The 21,000-nt window shown below is 47.2% G+C and overlaps 1 protein-coding gene across 1 annotated transcript in view; it reads left to right on the top strand.

The window, feature by feature from the left end:
• ATP10A (ATPase phospholipid transporting 10A (putative)) overlaps window positions 1-21,000 on the top strand; it is a 183,213-nt gene that overhangs the window by 129,013 nt on the left and 33,200 nt on the right. Inside the window, exons 4-10 of the mRNA XM_055556742.1 lie at window positions 1,327-1,433; window positions 1,796-1,927; window positions 3,161-3,291; window positions 5,120-5,372; window positions 11,988-12,205; window positions 13,576-13,770; window positions 15,588-16,155. Of these exons, the coding sequence (XP_055412717.1) occupies window positions 1,327-1,433; window positions 1,796-1,927; window positions 3,161-3,291; window positions 5,120-5,372; window positions 11,988-12,205; window positions 13,576-13,770; window positions 15,588-16,155 (1,604 nt within the window). The remainder of the gene's footprint in view (window positions 1-1,326; window positions 1,434-1,795; window positions 1,928-3,160; window positions 3,292-5,119; window positions 5,373-11,987; window positions 12,206-13,575; window positions 13,771-15,587; window positions 16,156-21,000) is intronic.

The following is a 21,000-nucleotide window of genomic DNA, read 5'->3' as shown; positions in this document are numbered from 1 at the left end:
TTCTGACATAGGCATCAGAAGGGGGCAGAAAGAGTACCCCCTTGCTAGTCTTTAGCTGGATGTTATATAGTCACTAGCAGTCTGTTAATGAAAGAAAGGAATGTCTTGTAATTCAGAACAGCACCAGGCCCCTCGCCCATAAGATGCATTTTGGGATAGTCTTGGGCCATAAAATAATTAACTTGAATCTTAAAGAAGGGCAGACCACCATACAAATAGTTTCATTTACATAGATTAGGGGAACAATATCTGAGTATAACATACTGGTTTGTCAAGTAGGTTTTGGGCCCAGAGGCGGAACCGACTTGGAGACCGAGTTTGGGGTAAAGGCGTAGTACATTAGCATAGCTTAAGACAAACATTTCCATAAGAAAAAGGCATTGGTTATCTCTAGGCTCAAGAATAGCTAACTTCAGGTGAAACCAGGTGTCATTATGGCAACACAGTATTTTAAGAGAAACCTTTCTTTAAATTTGTATAGAGAAGGAAAAAAATATTGCTAGTTTGTTTCCTCCTGCCGCTTAAGAGAGATAAAAATGTCTGACACTTGCAGGCTATTTCCTCCATTTGGAGACCCCTGGCCTTCCTGCCTGTTACCCTCTCATACTGGTGAGCAGTGTTCCCTGTGCTGAGCAGGCTGTGGGCAGAGCCCACCCGGCAGGGTCTTCCTAGGCAAGCTTCTCACCTCGGGCCCCAGCTTGGGCTCTGCCCTCTTTAACTGTGGCCAGTCTCTGTGGTGACAAGCCTACAGTGGCCCTGCTTCCGATTCTGATGTGTGGGTCTTTCCCACACCAAGCAGTTCTGTGACATCAGCTGGCTATCCCACAGTCTAACTCAATTCTGACACCACGCAGGGAGAGTATCAGATCCCACAGGTGACAGGCTCAGTCCTGTGTGTCAGGAACAGCCAGGCTCAAAGACCAAGTATTAGAACTTCAGCAGACATTCCTAGTGCTCTTATCACTTAGGAAATGACAAGAATTTTGGGAGCTCTGTGCCAGGTACTAGGGCTAAATATTAGAATAAAAGGTTATTCTAGCAGTCCTGTTTACAAAGGTGTTAGGAGCCCTGTGTCAGGAACCAGGAGCAGAGATGAAATTATACATTTCTTATTATTCTACAAAGCCCATGGGCAAAGTAAATGAATAAACATCAGGCTCTGGGGAGGCTTCTAGAAGTTTGTATAGCCCCACCTCCGCTTTTGCCGAGACCCACTGGGCCCCTCCGCCCCTCCCCTCTGCAGCTCCCAGCCTAGGCCTGCCTTCCCTGGTGGTACTGCTTGAGTAGTGAGCACCCTCCTGACCCGTGCCAACTGTTCCCTGACAGCATACATGACAATGGCAAAAAGGCTGGACTCTACAAAGAAAATCTGCTGCTTCGAGGCTGCACGCTCCGAAACACGGAAGCCGTCGTCGGTATTGTCATCTATGCAGGTGGGTGCTGCGTGTCACCCGTCTGGGACAGGCGCTGGCTTGCCACAGTGGGCTGGATGTTCCTGGACATGGCTCCCTGATTGTTTTGTTCTGTTTCTGATTATCAGAGTAGCATAAACCCATTGCAGGAAACCAGGAGAACAGAAGCAAAATGTTTAATAATATCTGGACCGGGAGTGTTCTTAGTGTGTTAGCCTGTTTCTTTCTCTGCATTGCCCCAAGGTGGTCACACATTTGAGATGCATTGTGGAACCCAGTTTTCTGACTGAGCTTGTCCCTTGCGGATCGCTGGATGGCAGCCTCCTTCAGTCCATCTGTCTGCGCTGGCCCTGACGCATCGCTGTCCTCTATCTGCCCCGCAGGACATGAGACCAAGGCTCTGCTGAACAACAGCGGCCCCCGCTACAAGCGCAGCCGGCTGGAGAGGCAGATGAACTGTGACGTGCTCTGGTGTGTCCTGCTCCTCATCTGCATGTCTCTGTTCTCAGCCATCGGTAAGTCTCCTTGGAGGGCCGTGAGGACCGGGCACTGCTGGCATGCCTGCCAGGCAGGCTGCCTCTGTCTTCTTCTGACTTGGTGCTCTAATTGATACACGTTTGTCCCAGGCTGGGACTCAGGGTGTTTGTCCCAGTGAGGCCACATGGAGACGCCTCAGTGCATGAGCTTGGCAAAGCGTGTTTTTGGAATGGGCAACTTCTTGGATGGAAGGACAGCCTAATCACATCTACTGTAATGATTCCAGTGGAAAAAGTGACACTGACCTTCTGATAGCAGGAATAAAGAGCAGTAGAAGCACAAATTCTACTAAAAGGGACTCTGGGAAAATAGGGCAAACATTATTTGGGTTCTGGAAGGGGCTAGCAGTTAGGCTGAGAGTGGACTCTGGCACCTGCAGCCTCCCGTCGCCTCCAGACCTCACCTGCCTGGGGGCGCCAGGCAGGCAAGCACATGGTGCCTCCAGGCAAATGATCGTTGTGCCCCTGCTCAGCTGCCACCATGCCCAGGTGTGACGGGTTTCAGAGCCTATTAAAGGCACAGGTGTGTGGGCATGAAAGGGCTGTGTCATCAGCTGGGCACAGTGAGATCATGTGTGCTGCCATTGGCTTCTCAGTCTGTCGGACTTCCCTGGTGGCTCACATGGTAAAACGTCTGCCTGCAATGCGGGAGACCTGGGTTTGATCCCTGGGTTGGGAAGATCCCCTGGAGGAGGGAATGGCAACCCACTCCAGTACCCTTGCCTGGAGAATTCCCTGGATGGAGGAGTCTGGTAGGCTACAGTCCATGGGATCCCAAAAAGTCAAACATGACTGAGCGACTTCACTGGTTCTCAGTCTGTGAGATGTGAATTTTGAATTTCCAAGCAGGGCCAACAGGCAGTATTCAGAGCCTACTAGTGTGTTGCAAGACACATGTTAGGAAACTCGTCTCTGGGGTTCCTCACTGGCAGCTGCCCACACACACCCAGTTCCCGAGTCATGACCATGTGCTGTTCGGTGCCAGCGGCGGGGAAGGTCCAGGGCAGAGTCCCAGTCTCAGGGCCTGCCTTCCAGCACTCTGATCGTGGTGCCAGCAGTATCATGGGCTTTGCTTTCTTAGGTGGCCAGTCGGGCTCACAAAGCCCAGTGTGCTTATGTTGAGTGAGTCTTAAAGTGTTGCTGCGATTTGGACTAGCACTACTCTTATTTCTCTATTGGGTGGATGACATTTCTCTTTGAATTTTGCTACAGGACATGGACTGTGGGTGCAGCGCTATCAAGAGAAGAAATCATTGTTTGATGTCCCTGAGTCTGATGGCACCTCTTTATCCCCAGTCCCAGCTGCAGTTTACTCGTTTTTGACAATGATAATAGTTTTGCAGGTAACAATACTAAGTTCCGTATGCCAGCTGGTTTACCTTTCTGGTGAGAACTTCAAGTCACCGTAGTCTTCTAAGACCTTCCTACAGATTCTGCATCTGGGAGGAGCACAGATTCACCTGATGAATGTGTTGCCTTTTGTGTTCCACCTGACTTATCTAAAGGACCTTTTCTGGGGTTTTTTCAAGTTAAAATTCTCCTTTACTGTTCTTAAGATTCTTAGGTTCTGAGGGGTTGGTTTTTTGATCAGTGTTTTTTTCAATCAATTACTTCTTTGGAAAGCCCACGTTTTATTTTAGAATAATTTTAAGATCAACAGACTAGTTATAAAAAATAGTACAGAGAGTTCTCACGTGCCCCTCACCAAATGTGTCCTAATGTAAATGTATTACATTTCCATGGTACATGATCAAAACTGAGAAGCCAGCTTTAAGACTGCCACGAACAAGATTCCAGACATTATTTAGCTTCTACTAGTCTTTCCACTGGAGAAGGCAATGGCACCCCACTCTACTACTCTTGCCTGGAAAATCCCATGGATGGAGGAGCCTGGTAGGCTGCAGTCCATGGGGTCGCTAGGAGTCGGACACGACTGAGCAACTTCACTTTCACTTTTCACTTTCATGCATTGGAGAAGGAAATGGCAACCCACTCCAGTATTCTTGCCTGGAGAATCCCAGGGACGAGGGAGCCTGGTGGGCTGCAGTCTCTGGGGTCGCACAGAGTCGGACATGACTGAAGCGACTTAGCAGCAGCAGCAGCAGCCTTTCCACTGATGTGCTTTTTCTTTTCCAGGAGTCGTTTCAGGATATCACATTGCAGTTTGCAGCACTGGTTATTATTGTTGTTGTTGTTATCATTAGTTCTCCTGCTTCCCGAACAAGTCCTCATCATTAACTGAGAAACTATGGCCCACAGGCCTGTGGGAGTGGCGGGGGCAGCAAGCATCTCTGCCCCCCTTCTTAGGGAGACAGAGTGAGCAGAAGGTTTAGCCTTTGCCTTAAAGGCGGGCTCTGCTATCTTTTTTACATGTGCTTCACACAACGGGCAGTAGTCTTATCTAACTTTCCAAATTAGTCTCCTTTTATGGATGCAAATTTTGTTCTAGCCTTGAGTTAGTACTGTAGTAGGCGTTGCATTTACATATGCTTAAGTTACCCAAAGAACCCAGTTAGTCGGGATGTGATAGTTTGAACCCGTAAGTATCAGCATAATACGGTTACTGCACAAATAAAGACAAAATTGAACGTTGGTTTTATGAAGGTTATTCTTGAATTGTCAAAGCATAACTGTGACTGTTCTTCTCCAAGCCTCTTGCCTCTGCTCTGTATTGTCCAAGATCACAGAGACTGTCCTCCAGCACAGAACCCGCCTCTGAAAAGACTGTCTCTCCTGAACGGTGGGGTGTGTCTGCGGCACGGGCAGCTCCTGCCGTCGGGAGCCCCGGCTCAGCCTGGGTGTGAGGTGACTTTGCTTTTGAGGACTCTGACTGTGCCATCTGTTTTGTTTCTCTCTCTCCTTCCCCAGCTTCTCTCACGTGCAACTTAGTAACATGAAAATGCTTGCCTCTATACAAGCCCTGGTTTCCATGCTTCCAGACATGATAGTGGATTTCCTCTCTGTGGCACCATAGGCTGCCCTAGTTTAAACTCTTTGCCAATACTCTAATAGTCTAACAATACTGACTCTAAGCCAGCCTGTTTAAGCTCTGAAAGGTACAGTATAGTCCCTACTTACTTGCAGTTATAGTTATTTGTCATTTTAATTGAAAACAAAATCCCCAGCTCGCAGGTCCTCACAGTCATTCATTCTGTGTGCTTTGTCTCCTAGGTTTTGATTCCTATTTCCTTGTACGTTTCTATCGAAATTGTTAAAGTATGCCAAGTGTACTTCATTAACCAGGATATAGAACTATACGACGAGGAAACAGACTCGCAGCTGCAGTGCCGAGCTCTGAACATCACGGAAGACCTAGGGCAGATACAGTATATCTTCTCAGATAAAACGGGCACTTTAACTGAGAATAAGATGGTTTTCCGAAGATGCACTGTGTCTGGCATAGAATATTCTCATGATGCAAATGGTAAGTCTGGGGACAGAGCTTCCGTCTGGGCAGGACCAGAGAGCTATCAGAGCTGCATGCCTGTGTGCTTGTGTGTGCGTATATACACACACACACACAGAGCTTCAGGGATTGATGATTTTGAGGGGAGAATAAAACAGGCTGTCAAAGCAACTCTGGACCATCATCTACAGAAACGCCCTCTCCAGTGCTGATCGCACCCTGCTCCCTGCAGTGTCTGGTGTGGGCCTCTGCTTAAACATTCATTTTCTGCCAGACAAGCAGAACCAAGGAGGGAAACTTTGAGGAACTCACATCAGAGGCACTCTGTCTCTCTCATACCAAGAGGTAAAGAGATGGTTCCTTTGCCACCCATCGATTTCCTTGTTATCAGCTGAAAATGTTCAGCAGGGTATTGGGCAGTCTATTCTGTGTTCTTTCCAATGAAATACAATGTCCCAGAGAGAAGTGTCATCTCTCTTTGGAATTTGGGCAATCAGTTCCTCCTCCCACCTGCTTTCTCATCCTTGGTTGCTTCCCTCCATCCCCTCTGAATGCACAAGGGAGTCATCTGATTCCTATGTCGAGGAGTGACGGCAGCCTGCCACCCATCTGAATCAGGAGAGGGTCCCCATGCCACAGAAGTGTCTTTGGGGCCATCATGTCTCCCAGAGAGGGGGCACCTGCTCTGCAAGCAGGACTCCCCTTCATCTCTGGAACGGCATCTCAGAACATCAAAGAAACCCTGCCACAGAAACAGAAGCAGATACAGAACAGGGGGACAACATGGAGGCATAGGAAGCTGCTCTTTAGGGGCATTTGGTGGGAAAGATCTGTTGGAAGCATGAGATTTTTGTGACTTTTATAAAATCAAGAATTATCATGATATTCATCATATTCTGAGTGTTAAAATGAATCATATAACAGAAAGCATAGCTCAGTTCAGTCACTCAGTTGTGTCTGACTCTTTGCAACCCCATAGACTGCAGCACACAGGGTTTCCCTGTCCATCACCAACTCCCGGAGTTTATTCAAATTTACGTCCATAGATTCAGTGATGCCATCCAACCACCTCATCCTCTGTCATCCCCTTCTCCTCCAGCCTTCAGTCTTTCCCAGGATGGGGTTTTTTCCCAATGAGTAAGTTCTTTGCATTAGGTGGCCAAAGTATTGGAGTTTCAGCTTCACCAACAGTCCTTCCAATGAATATTCAGGACTGATTTCCTTTAGGGTGGATTGGTTGGATCTCCTTGCAGTCCAAGGGACTCTCAAGAGTCTTCTCCAGTACCACAGTTCAAAAGCATCAGTTCTTCAGCGCTCAGATTTCTTTATATTCCAACTCTCACATCCATACATGACCACTGGAAAAACCATAGCCTTGACTAGATGGACCTTTGTTGGCAAAGTGATCTCTCTGATTTTTAATATGCTGTCTAGGTTGGTTATAGCTTTTCTTCCAAGGAGCAAGCATCTTTTAATTTCATGACTGCGTCACTATCTGCAGTGATTTTGGAGCCCAAGAAAATACAGTCTCTCACCGTTTCCATTGTTTCCTCATCTATTTGCCATGAAGTGATGGGACTGGGTGCCATGATCTTAGTTTTCTGAATGTTGAGTTTTAAGCCAACTTTTTCACTCTCCTCTTTCATCAAGAGGCTCTTGAGTTCTTCTTCACTTTCTGCCATAAGGGTGGTGTCATCTGCATATCTGAGGTAAATGATATTTCTCCTGGCAGTCTTGATTCCAGCTTGTGCTTCATCCAGCCTGGCATTTCGCATGATGTATTCTGCATATAAGTTAAATAAGCAGGGTGACAATATACAGCCTTGATGTACTCCTTTTCCGATTTGGGAACATTGCATTGTTCCATTTCCTCTTCTAACTGTTGCTTCTTGACCTGAATACAGATTTCTGAGGAGGCAGGTCAGGTGGTCTGATATTCCCCTCTCTTTCAGAATTTTCCACAGTTTATTGTGATCCATACAGTCAAAGGCTTTGGTGTAGTCATTGAAGCAAAAGTAGATGTTTTTCTGGAACTCTCTTGCTTTTTTGATGATTCCAGTGGATGTTGGCAATTTGATCTCTGGTTCCCCTGCCTTTTCTAAATCCATCTTGAACATCTGGAAGCTCACAGTTCATGTACTGTTGAAACCTGGCTTGGGGAATTTTGAGCATTACTTTGCTAGTGTGTGAGATGAATGCAATTGTGTGGTAGTTTGAGCATTCTTTGGCATTGCCTTTCTTTGGGATTGGAATGAAAACTGACCTTTTCCAGTCCTGTGGCCACTGATGAGTTTTCCAATTTGCTGGCATATTGAGTGCAGCACTTTCACAGCATCATCTTTCAGGATTTAAAATAGGTCAACTGGAATTTCATCACCTCCACTAGCTTTGTTCATAGTGATGCTTCCTAAGGCCCACTTGACTTCACATTCCAGGATGTCTGGCTCTAGGTGAGTGATCACACCATCGTTGTTATCTGGGTCGTGAAGATCTTTTTTGTACAGTTCTTCTATGTATTCTTGCCACCTCTTCGTAATGTCTTCTGCTTCTCTTAGGTCCGTACCATTTCTGTCCTTTATTGAGCCCATCTTTGCATGAAATGTTCCCTTGGTATCTCTAATTTTCTTGACGAGATCTCTAGTCTTTCCCATTCTATTGTTTTCCTCTATTTCTTTGCATTTGTCTCTGAGGAAGTCTTTCTTATCTCTCCTTGCTATTCTTTGGAACTCTGCATTCAAATGGGTATATCTTTCCTTTGTTCCTTTGCCTTTAGCTTCTCTTCTTTTCTCGGCTATTTGTAATGCCTCATCAGACAACCATTTTGTCTTTTTGCATTTCTTTTTCTTGGAGATGGTCTTGATCACTGCCTCCTGTACAATGTCACAAACCTCTTTCTATAGTTCTTCAGGCACTCTGTCTTTCATATCTAATATGTTGAATATATTTTTCACTTTCACGGTAAGGAATTTGATTTAGGTCATACCTGAATGGTCTAGTGGTTTTCCCTACTTTCTTCAATTTAAGTCTGACTTTGGCAATAAAGAGTTCATGATCTAAGCCACAGTCAGCTCCTTGTCTAGTTTTTCCTGACTGTATAGAGCTTTTCCATCTTTGTCTGCAAAGAATATAATCAGTCTGATTTTGGTATTGATTATCTGGTCGTGTCCATGTATAGAGTTGTCTCTTGTGTTGTTGGAAGAGGATGTTCTCTTGGCAAAATTCTGTTAACCTTTGCCAGCTTCATTTTGTATTCCAAGGCCAAATTTACCTGTTACTCCAGGTAGTTCTTGACTTCCTACTTTTGCATTCCAGTCCCCTGTAATGAACAGGAATTTTTTGGGGGGTGTTAGTTCTAGGACATCTTGTAGGTCTTCTAAGAACCTTTCAACTTCAGCTTCTTCAGCATTACTGGTCAGGGCATAAACTTGGATTGCTATGACATAGAATGTTTTGCCTTGGAAACAAACAGAGATGATTCTGTCATTTTTGAGATTGCATCCACCTACTGCATTTCAGACTCTTCTGTGGACTATGATGGCTACTCAATTTCTTCTAAGGGATTCCTGCCCACAGTAGTAGATATAATGGTCATCTGAGTTAAATTCACCCATTCCAGTCCATTTTAGTTCACTGATTCCTTAAATGTCAATGTTCAGTCTTGCCATCTCCTGTTTGACCACTTCCAATTTACCTTGATTCATGGACCTAACATTCTAGGTTCCTATGCAGTATTGTTCTTTACAGCATCATACTTTACTTCCATCACCAGTCACATCCACAAGTGGGTGTTGTTTTCACTTTGGCTCCATCTCTTCATTCTTTCTGGAGTTCACTCTTTTCCAGTAGCATACTGGGCACCTGCCAACATGGGGAGTTCATCTTTCAGTGTCACATCTTTTTGCCTTTCAGACTGTTCCTGGGGTTCTCAAGGTAAGAATACTGAAGTGGTTTGCATTCCCTTCTCCAGTGGACCATGTTTTGCCAGAACTCTTCACATGACCTGTCCGTCTTGGGTGATCCTACTGGTCTGGCTCATAGTTTTCTTGAGCTAGACAAGGCTCTGGTCAATGTGATCAATTTGGTTAGTTTTCTGTGATTGTGGTTTTAATTCTGTTTGCCCTCTAATGGGTAAGGGTAAGAGGCTTATGGAAGTTTATAGAAGGCATAGGAACATATCCAATTTGTTTAATGTTTTATTTGCCACCCAATAATAAATGGTCAGGAACAGTGTCCCATCCACCCACCTGCCTCTTTCTCTGACTTGTCCCTTCCTGGACTCCTTGGACTTGTGCAGAACAGCTTGGAGTCCTAAAAGCAGAATTCAGGCTGGTTGTGAAGGACTCAGGGGACCAGGTCTAAAGTCAGCCATTAAACTGGAACTGGGGCTCTGTGGGCAGAATTCCACATAAGATTACAGAAGGATTTTGAGAGTTGTCAGATGCTTACCATAAAACCAGAGTGGTCCATCACCCCAGAAGACACAGGAAAGCATTTCTGGAGAAGGTAGAAACAGCCAGGTGTATCTGAAGTGTGATTTAAAGAAGAACAATGATCAGTGACCCCCAGGGCCGAGGTCTGCCTTAGTGGGTGCTGCCATGGTCTAACATCTCAGATCAGTAAAATGAATTCAGGTCAGTTTGTCTCTGAGCAGTGAGCTTAGCTCACGTGTACTTGAACTGGCCACATAGACCTTAGGTGCATCCGTCTCTACCTCATGTCCTGGTGACAGTACAGGACTAGGGTCAAGTGTCAGCTGCCTCTTAGCCCCATCTTCCCTAAGGACCTTGAGGGCCTCACTGCTGCCCGTTCACACAACACAGACACAGCAGTGGCCTGAGGGACGGCCACTCTCAGGCTAATATCTACCACTGCTGTGGGAGCGTGGGCAGGCCGGTGTGCCCCGGGAGGCTGACACCACACTCGTAGTTTCCAAGCCCAGGAACTGGACAGGCCCGGTCCTGGCTTTGCCTTCCCTGCCACCCTCTCAGCACCACACCACCAGGTGGCCGCGGTGTGGGCTCAGAGGCAGTGTGTGCAGGAGTCTTTTCCTGGGATTAGGAGCTCCTGAAGTGGAATCCTGGGGTTGGCAGTTACACAGCCGGGCAGCCATGGGCGGGTGACTTCCCTTTCCTTCAGTTGCTGAAGTTCAGACTGTTGCTGAACTTCAACAACAGTTGAAGTTGCTCAGTCGTGTCCGACTCTTTGTGACCTCATGGACTGCAGCACACCAGGCCTCCCTGTCCATCACCAGCTCCTGGAGCTTACTCAAACTCATGTCCATCAAGTGGCTGATGCCATCCAACCATCTCATCCTCTGTTGTCCCCTTCTCCTCCCGCCTTCAATCTTTCCTAGCATCACAGTCTTTTCCATTGAGTCAGCACTTTGCATCAGGTGGCCAAAGTATTGGAGCTTCAGCTTCAGCATGAGTCCTTCCAATGAGTATTCAGGACTGGTTTCCTTTAGAATAAACTAGTTGGATCCCTTTCCTTATCTCTAAAAAGTCTTCCCGAGGAAGATGCTGAGTTCAGGGCCTGACCCGCATGACAGCCCATGCCCTGGCAAGCCCAGATGGGGTCGCCTCTCTCAGCTCCTTGCACAGGCCGCCCCCAGCTGCCACCCCGCACCAGGCCTGCCCTGGACGCCCTTAGTAGTTGCTTGTGTTGGTCCCTGTGATGCTCTCCTGCTGCTCATCCATGATGAAAGACGCAGAGCTAACTAGGTAAAGCTGAGAAGACGTGTTGAGAGCCCGTATTAGCAATCAGCGGCACCGTGCATTTCCCTCTGATTCACAGCAGCCCTGGCAGCTTCAGGGACTCTTGCTCCCCGGCACCCCCTAGGGCTCAAGCGCAGCATCACAGTCACGGGCCTCAGCGGAGCGCTGCCTGCTGGGGGGATCTCAGGGAGCATTCGTCCCCGCTGGGTGAGCCCAGGAGGGTGTGAGCCTCCCCAGTGGGAAGTGCGCATCCTCATGGGGTGAGTACAGCACCCACTCCCCACCCGACTCTGAGCAAGGAGCCTCCTCAGGAGAGCACCCTCAGCACAGCCCCAGAATTGCTATTTCTGCTTGACTGCAAGGCAGGCGCTCAAGGAAGGGAAGATGGGGGTATGACCTGTCCTGATGGTCCCAGTGAGCAGGTGTCTCAGTGGTCTTGGGATGAAGGTCCAAGCCTGGAGCCCAGCTCCTCTGTGGGCCTTCCAGCCCTCCTGCCCATCCACCCCATTCACACTGGGGCTCTGCTGAACAGACGGGCCGTGTGTGACTCCACCCACATCTGACTTTCTGTGGGATGGGACGGCCTCTGTGCCATCATGGATGGGACGTGGGCTTTGCAACCTGAGGGCGTAAGTGACATCCTCACCCCTGCACCCTGTGACCTTAATGAGCCGAGACTCTGTCTTCTCATCTGTGAAGTAGAGTTGAGAACGTAAGCCCCATGGGTTCACTGAAGGTACATGTAAATGAGAACAGCCCTCATCCCTCAGTGGAAACCCCTGTCAAATGTGGTCTCACCATCAGAAAGAAGAGGGAGAGGGCCTGGGGACACCCAGCGTGTGCCTCATTGGAACCCAAATCCCTCAGTTTCATGCCTGGCCTCCCCACGAAGTGTGACTTGGTGTCCCTCTCTCCACAGCCCAGCGTCTGGCCAGGTACCAGGAAGCAGACTCAGAGGAGGAGGAGGTGGTTCCCAGGGGGGGCTCGCTGCCCCTGCGAGGGGGCACCGGGGGCCACCCGAGCGCCCGAGCTGCCCACCAGAGCCAGAGCAGCAGGGCGCACCGGCGCACGGGCAGCCGCACGGAGGCCCGGCGCGTCAGCATGCTGACCGAGCTCACGGCCTTCAGCAGCCCCATGGTGAGTCCTCCTGCCCTCCTGTGACCGCCCCTTGGCACCGAAGGCGTCTGCTCTTGCATGTGGGGTTTCCTCTGTTCAGTCAGGGAGTGTTTTTCTGGCCAGTGTCTTCTCCCCACTCCACGGAATCTTTCCTGAAGCACTGACACAGCAGACTTCTCAGGCTGGGAACCGCGAGTGACCACTAGGATGGGGGACACAAAGGAAGTCCGTCCTGCCCTACGAGATGAATACAACAGCAGGGCAAGATGACAGCTCTGAAAAAACCCAAGTTTAAGAAAAAGAGTTTGAGTTAGATGAGCCCAAATCCATCCCTTGCCTTGTCAGCTGCCCAAACATTTATGGACCGTTCTCTGGTAGGGAAATTTCCAGAAGTGCATGTGACAACCTCTGAAAGATCCTTTCAGTGAGGGAGAATCCGTTCTGCTCATGTATGGTGGCCTTACTCTTTTATGTTCTTGGAAACCTGTACAGAAGGTGCCACAGAGGTCACCTAGACTCGTGGTAGACTTGTGGTCGCTGGTGGGTGGGTTTGCATGGGGTATGTGACACGGAGCTCTCACCCCAGGCAGGAGGGAGACTATGATGGAAATCTCTCCCAGCCTTTGCTGATCCCAATTTTGGAGGCAGTATGGGTCAGAAATATATGAAGTCAGACAAAAAGTCAGACACGACTTGGCACCTAAACAACAACTCTTTGACCTAGGTAGTTACTGATTTAGTGAATAATTTCTGTGCATAGAAGCTTATCAGTGTGTCATTTACATCAATAAAACAGTGAAGAAATATACCCAGTGATAAAGGAATGGTCAAGTAAATTATGTCTGTTTTGAAGCTGTTAAAAAATATGTTTTCAAAAGGCTGTTAAAGGCCTGGTAAAGTTGAGGCGATATAATGTTTTTGTAGAAATGGAAACTGCCATTTACGTATAAAGTATTTTGATTAAAACGTAAATCTATAGAAAAAAAGACAAAGGAAAAGCAGAGAAGCGTGTTTTCCAAAAAGTATATATTACTATGAGGTGGTGTAATAGAGACCTGCTACATTTTCCCTATGATTCTCTTATTTCTCCAAATATTTCTGAGTAAGGTATGTTACTTTGTAATATATATTCTTGGAGGTATTATTTTATAAACAACATATATACCTTCTTATATATAAAAATATATGCATTTCAGTTCATTTGTAGGCTGTATATTCTTACACAATTAAGATGATATATAATTTGTCATTATAAAGTGATGGGTATGTGTGAGGTGCAGGTCTGTTTACAGCTTCTGGTAAAATCGAGGTGCCCTAAATAGTCAAGCACCAAAAGAGCAGTGGGCCAGTCCCTGGATCAGACTGACCCCCGGCCTCTGTGTCCTCCTCAGGAGAAGGACGTAACGCCTGACCCCAAGCTGCTGGAGAAGGTGCGCGAGTGTGGCAGGTGCCTGGCCTCCGCGAGGCATCAGGAGCACCCGCTGGACCACCTCTCGCCCGAGCTGTCTGACATTTTCGACTTCTTCATTGCGCTCACCATCTGCAACACAGTGGTGGTCACATCCCCGGATCAGCCACGACAAAAGGCAAGTTCGGGAGCTTCCGTCCTGGAAGCCCACAGAGGCCTAGGCCTGGATGCGGTGTCTGTCTTCCTGAGAGGGAGCCTGGGTCACTGCGCACCACTCTCAGCTTTTGGGGGTGCACTGAGGGCTTCAGACAGGGCACACCAGCCCCACAGCTCTGTGGGGACATCCCCAGACTGTGGTGGGCGGACGCCAGGATTGTGGTCAAGAGGGAGAGGACGGCCAGCCAGAGACGGCTACCAAGCCTGGGGTGAGACAGGGACAGAGCGTCCAGGCGGGGCTTAAGGTGGGGGTGCTGGCTGCCTCCGTGCTGACCAGAGCCTCAGCGCGCAGAGGACAGGCTGGGGCCCAGGGAGGAGCTGCCTGGACTTGAACCATCACTATAAACCAGTCCCCTCCTGTGTCTCAGACTCCCCTTCTGGGGTGTGGGGGCAATGCTGGGATTTAGGGAAAGGTCTCAGAGTAGGGTTTGGCACACAGGAAATATCCGTGATGCTAACAAAGGTTGTTAAAACACCAGCGTTCAAAAAGTGGTTGAGAATCAGTGGTAAGTTACTAAAGGTGGTGGAAACATAACAACACCCAAGTTGGATTTTGTTTGGGTTAACATCAAGATTTTCTCCAAAGAGAGGAGCATTTCATGTGTGAAAGGCACCTCTTTGAGCCAAGTACTCCTCCAGGTGGACCTGGAGGGAGGGTGCACCTAAGCATGGCTGAGCGTGTACAGCCAAACAACTCTAAGTGGACACACGTGAAGGTTCTTGGGTGAGATGCATGCCATAGGCCTGTCTCCTGACGTCGCCCCCAACTCTCCCAGGCCCCTTCCTCAGTCCAGCCCTGCCAGCAGGTTCTGCTGGTGAAGCCGCTGGGGGTGACAAAGGGAGAACAAGGACCTCTTGCTTCTGTGGTGGCGGCAGCATGTTTGGTAGCAGTGGGACCCCTCCAGGCTCTTCTCACACCTCACTCACCTGGGGAAGCCCCAGGGGCCCAGTTGGTCTCAAGCAAACAGGCTCTGCCACTGAGAGACCACAGGCTTATGCTGCCAGCCTTAGATGGGGTCGCTTCCTGCTGGTGCTCAGCTGTCAGCAGCGTCCACATCCCACAGGGCCCTTCCTCCACCTTCCTTAGCTCCTCTGGAACACTGTGCTGAAGAGGCATCTGGTTTCTAGGCTAGACCCTACTTGACTGACCCAGGTGTTGTTGCAGTTACCGAATAAGTAAGAGAAACTCCAACGTGACTGAACAGTGTTGTGCCCACGGTCACATATGGAGCACATGGCACTCACATGGAGCGTGAGCTCCATGCAGGGAGCAGACTCCTCAGACTGCATATGAATGTGTCTCTAGGAAAGATTCTTTGGGGTTTGGGAAATATTGTGTAAACTTAAATTTTTTATGGACATAATTCCAAAGGAATGTCTAAATTTTGTTAAATGATTTTTTTAATTGGAAAAAAAAAAAAAAGGCAAGGTTTGTTCCAGGCAGTGGGAGGCCCACTTCTGGGAAGTTTCTGAAGAGCAAGGGAACCGCTATAAGGGGACAGTTCCAAAGTCTAGTCTTGGGCATCACGGGCCACCCAGTGCCTACACTACAATCAGTCACATTCTGAAAGAATGCATGTGGCAGAACCTGTGTTGAGGTGCCGGGGAGAGCCAAGGGGTGGTCTCAAGGAAGACATGCTGGCTTTGGTTGCAGTTTTCAGAGGGAAATGGAAAATCCACGTCCAGCACCCCCTGGGGAATTGGAGGGCAGCCCTGTGGGGGCTGGGGTGAGGCCTCTGGGGAGATGCCTCACCTACCTTCTGATTTCTGCCCTGCCAGGTGAGGGTGCGCTTCGAGCTCAAGTCCCCAGTGAAGACCATCGAAGATTTCCTCCGGAGGTTCACACCCAGTCGCCTGACTTTGGGCGGCAGCAGCGTCGGGAGCGCAAGCGTGGCCGCCAAGTCTGCGCCCAAGGCCAGCCTTCTGTCCACGCTGGCCAACGACGGCGCGCTGCTCAGGCTGGAGGAGAGGCTGGGCCCCGGGGCCCCGCACCTCGCCAGCAACGGCTACAGCAGCGCGGCAGACAGCTGGGCCGCAGAGCGATCCGCAACGGGGCAGGAGCCCAGGCCGGAGCTGCGCTACGAGGCTGAGAGTCCCGACGAGGCGGCGCTCGTGCATGCCGCCCGCGCCTACAGCTGCGCCCTCGTGGGCCGGCTGCACGACCAGGTGTCAGTGGAGCTGCCCCACCTGGGCAGGCTCACCTTCGAGCTCCTGCACACGCTGGGCTTCGACTCCATCCGCAAGAGGATGTCGGTGGTGATCAGGCACCCCCTCACGGACGAGATCAACGTGTACACCAAGGGCGCCGACTCGGTGGTCATGGACCTCCTGCTGCCCTGCTCCACAGGTACCTGTGCCCGCGGGCAGCTCCCCGCTACGGGGTTCCTGAGAAACCAGCCCCTCCCCACAGCGGAGCTTCGCCTCTCTGGGGGACCTTTTCCTGCTCTCAAGGGTTTGGGCTAGAATGGAGGGTAGGGGAGGATCCAGCGGATGGGGAGCTTTGGAGCCTGAACTTGCCTCAGAAGTTCTCTGAGGTCTGAAATTCCTGCGGGTGAGGCCCTGCATCAGGTCTGGCTCTGGGGATGAAGATTAAGAGCGTTTAGACTAGAAGCCCCAAAAGGCTCCTTTCTGCCTCTCATTGCCTGGACCTGGGGCATCTGTGAGGCCCCGGCCATGATTTTTAGCCATCTGTGGGGTGACTTCAGCCCGCAGTGGGGGCTGCTGGCCTCGGGAAAACTTTGGGCCAATAAGCTTCATCTTGGCCTCTTTTGCACTAGTTTGACTGAGTCCAAGCTCGCTCTGCTCACCGCACGACAGGCCAATGAATGCAGAAGAGGAGATGTGGAGGCAAGGGATATGACTTTATTCAGAAAGCTGGCAGACCGAGAAGATGGCAGACTAATGTCTCAAAATAACCATGTTGTCGGGGCCTGGGTGCCAGGTTTTTTTTATAGAACCAGAGAGAGAAGCAGTAAGGAACTAAAGTTGAAAGGCAGAATAGAGAGAGGAGAAGTGAAGTTTAAAGGGCCATTAGTCTTGCAAAAAGTCTCTGAGAATGGCCAGTATCTGGGAAGGGATGTGTTAATCTCTTCTTCCTTGCGTCCATTCACCGGTGGGCAGGGTCAGATTATCTCTCTTGAGCTGAACAAAGACACTTTAGTTTACCAGTCAGGCAGAGGGGCAGGGTCCTCTGGAGCCAGGCCATTATGTATGATTTTAACAGCAAAGCAACAAAAAGCAAGTCAAAGAAGTAGTTCCAACATGAAGTTAGAATTGACTCTTCTCTACAACACTAGACTTCCATGTAACACTGAGGTTGAAAAAGAGTAGTTCAGAAACCACTGTTATAGAAGGTAGAACTTTGTTTAGCAGACGACTTGCAGAGGAGCTTCCCAGACTTCTCCATGTGGTCCTGCAGCCCCAGTGTAGCCTTCCTGTTTGCACCAGCCTCCTCCTGTGGGTCTCCAGGAGTCATTAACCACAGATGAGAAATAGAGCCTTCCATACATTGTACCATGGAGCAAACAGGTCAAATCATGGTGGTGCCCAAACCATGACATTGAAGGGGGCACCTGAAAAATAAGCAGTTTCTGTGGATCTCTGCCTTCCTCTGGGAATTTCCAAGCAGTGTGCCCTTTACATAGGTTTGGATAGGTCATAGCTACATACAGATGCCAGGCAATTTAAGATTCAGGATATTCGGAGCCCCCAGTGGTTTTTCAAGAAAAGAGATGGCTCTGAGGTGGTCCTGAAGTTATCAGTGACACCTTGACGTTGAGCATAAATCGTTCTGCTTTCACTGTGGGTGTGAGGTGGGCGGGATATGGAGCAGAACAGTCCTGTATATGGCCAGGCTGCTCTACTTTGTGCAGGTGATAAAGTGAGGCGGGCATGTGAGTGTCCAATACCTCCTTCAGAGAGCTCACAGCACTTTTACATAAAAGGCACCCGGAGGCTCAGCTGACTGTGGATGGGCACTGTGCCATATTCGCAGGATGTGGCTGCATCTCACCTGCCCTGGCAGTACGTTGTGTGGGATCAGGTAGCAAGCAGGGACTCCACCCACCCGTTACCTACAGATCTCTGTTCAAATCCCAAGTCTACATTATGGGCTGGGGTGACCCTGGACATGTCACTCTCCCTGTGCCTCTTTTCCCATCTGTACAAAGGAAATCAGGATGCTGACCTCCCAGGAACCCCTGTCCAGGCTCCAGCACAGTGCCTGGTGTGTTCCAGGTATAAAGTATAAGCTGGATCCCTTCCCTTCTCTCTGGTTTCGTCTTCTTAAGGCTCACTTACCTGAGGTTCAGTCCACGTGTCACTTTGTGTGGAGATGTGATGACTCCACCCTCCTCCGAGGGCAGGTGTAGAGGAGGGGCGATGGGCAAGGTGCGGCAGTCACCACTTCTCCCTGCTGGGCTGGGAGGCCTTCAGCCTGCACAGGAACATGTCAGTGTGGTGTGTGACCTCACCCCCGTCCAGGCATCCTGGGTCCCCAGCGCCCACCCTGCCTTCTCTCACGCTAGTTTTGTTTGGACCACTGTAGCTAACAGCAGCATCACAGCCCCTGCTCCTTCCCTGGTGTGCAAGCTTCCTCTCGCCCTTTGGACAGCTCAAGCACTTTGTTAGTGTTAATTCCAGGGTCTCTCAGTTAGACATGTCCTTGCTCAAATTATAGACAGAATCTGGAATAATACTATCACAATAACAGGAGTAAATGGAGTTTACAGGAGTAAATAACAGGAGTTATTCAAGATTAACATGACATTCAATGTCATCTTTCCAAGATATTTATATTCCTAAGCAAAGCAATGTAGGGAAGTGTTTTCCTTTTTTTCACTCTTTTTTCATTATTGCCCCCTTAAGGAGTCTTTTTAGATATTTTTTTTCTAACTATTCCTCTATTTTAATACTGTGGATATGCTATATATTTATTTATGTACCGTACATATATCTGTGCTTTATTTGTAATATGACTCCCCCCCCCCAGTCTTTGGTCTGTTAAGGGGACTGTCTTCTCCATGGAGAGCACAGATCTAGAAGGTTAAGAGTGTTTCTCCCAGGTCCTATATCAGAGAGCTGACTGGGCTTGCAGTCAGCTTTCCCCAGGCAGGCAGATTCTCAACCACCAAACTGCAAGGGAAGTCCTAGATTTCTTTTTTTTTTTTCCAGTAGTGTTAAGTGTATTCATCCAACATTATCTTAGAGATCAGGTAACTAGCCTACTAATGAAACAAATGTACTAGTAAATGCAGTACTGAGTTTGAACACAAGCTTATAGGCAGTTAGAAACATTCCACATATTTACAAGCAAGGGCAACCATGGCATGGATTCCTCAGAGTATGTAGAATTATCTAGGTTTTACATATCTGACAAGTTTCTCTCATTATTACAGCAAAAGTCTTCTAAATCACTGTATAAATTAGGACGTTTATGTTGATGTACCTTGCACAGATCCTCAACTAATGAAACGAAATAAAGTTCAGATAGTTTTAAAGGCAAGTCAAATAATATTTTTCATTGTGGAAAATATTATTGTATTCTATGAATCAGTATGCAAACACTGCAAAATAATACTGTAAGCCATAGACTATTATTTTACTAGTCTTTAGAAAAATATTTCTGTAAATAGATCATGAAAGAATTTTAAGTTCTAGACACTTAGAGCATTTTCTTTAAAATGTTTTGCATATGCTTTCTATATGATCAAGGCTTTATGTAAAACGTCTGACTTTCAGAAATTCAAAAGGATTTCCGTATATAAGTAAACACCTTGTGTTTTTAGGATGATAAAACTTTTTTTCTGTGTTATAAATTGATTACTCTTTGTGAGGTTTTGTTATGTGAAATTCTCATTTCAACACGTGATATTAAAAATAGCCAAAACTACGATGAGTTTCTTTTTATTTTTTTATTTTAATTTTTTCTTAATATATATATTTATTGAAATATAGTTGAATTACAGTGTTTCAAGTGCACAGCAAGGTGATTCAGTTATACACATATATTATCTTTGAAATTATTTTCCATTATAGGTATTATAAGATATTGACTATAGTTCCCTGTGCTATACAGTAAACCTTTGTTGTTTGTTGCATATCTATTTTTTTTTAATTAGAAATCTAGCATTCTATTCATACTAAGTCAAACAAGTGAAATCAAAATGTCGTACATTTTTTAGGCAAAAATTTGAAGTTTTCTATAATATGTATATTATACATATTATTTATATATATGTATACAAAAGCTTTTCTACTATGCTTGATAAAGGCCTGAAAAGAACACACAAAAAGAAGAAGAGATGGAGAAATTGGAAAACATAAACTAAATGAAATGGAAGCAATGAATATGAAATAGAAACAGTCAAACAAACTGGATAAAAGTAAAATATCATCGTATAGCCAAGTTGTTTTTAAACATGACTGCTCACTAGAAACATATCTGGAGCTCTGGAGGAAAAAAAAAAAAAAAAAAAGCAATACCTGACCATTTGTATTTTTTGAAAAATTTCCAGATAATTCTGATATGCATCTGGATTTTAAAAAGTGATTACAGGTTTTTCTATTAAATGATAGTTTTGGTGATATCGAGTTCTATTATTTTTCTGTTGACCAATTATGATCCAATGGTGTTAAGTGAGAGAGTTACTTGATCACAACAGTGAAAGATGTTTATTAGTTATCACATTCAATAGCCAGACAAAAAATTTTTATTTTATTTTAATTTTTTCTTAATATATATATTTATTGAAATTATTAACTTAACAATATAAACATGATTAACTTAACAATATAAAATAATTACGTACAGTTTGGGGGATCAAACAGAGTGATATGATAAGTGCATGCATGTACATACAAGTTTTCATCTGCCCAGCCAGTCTGTGTCTTTTGGTTGGTACATTTAATCCATTTACATTTAAGAAAATTTAATTTAATTTTAATAATTTAATTTAATATGTATGATCTTATTAGCATTTTCTTAATTGTTTTGGATTTATTTTGTGTAGGTCTTTTCCATGTCCTGTGTTTGCTGCATAGAGAAGTTCTTTTAGCATTTATTATGAGTTCAGTTCAGTCGCTCAGTTGTGTCCCACTCTTTGCAACCCCATGAATCGCAGCATCCCAGGCCTCCCTGTCCATCACCAACTTCTGGAGTTCCCTCAGACTCACGTCCATCGAGTCAGTGATG

This window comes from Bubalus kerabau, chromosome 19 (assembly GCF_029407905.1).
Source record: "Bubalus kerabau isolate K-KA32 ecotype Philippines breed swamp buffalo chromosome 19, PCC_UOA_SB_1v2, whole genome shotgun sequence".
Lineage (NCBI taxonomy): Eukaryota > Metazoa > Chordata > Mammalia > Artiodactyla > Bovidae > Bubalus > Bubalus kerabau.
The sequence above is the reverse complement of the archived record's forward strand: the minus strand, read 5'-3'. Positions and strand labels throughout refer to the sequence as shown.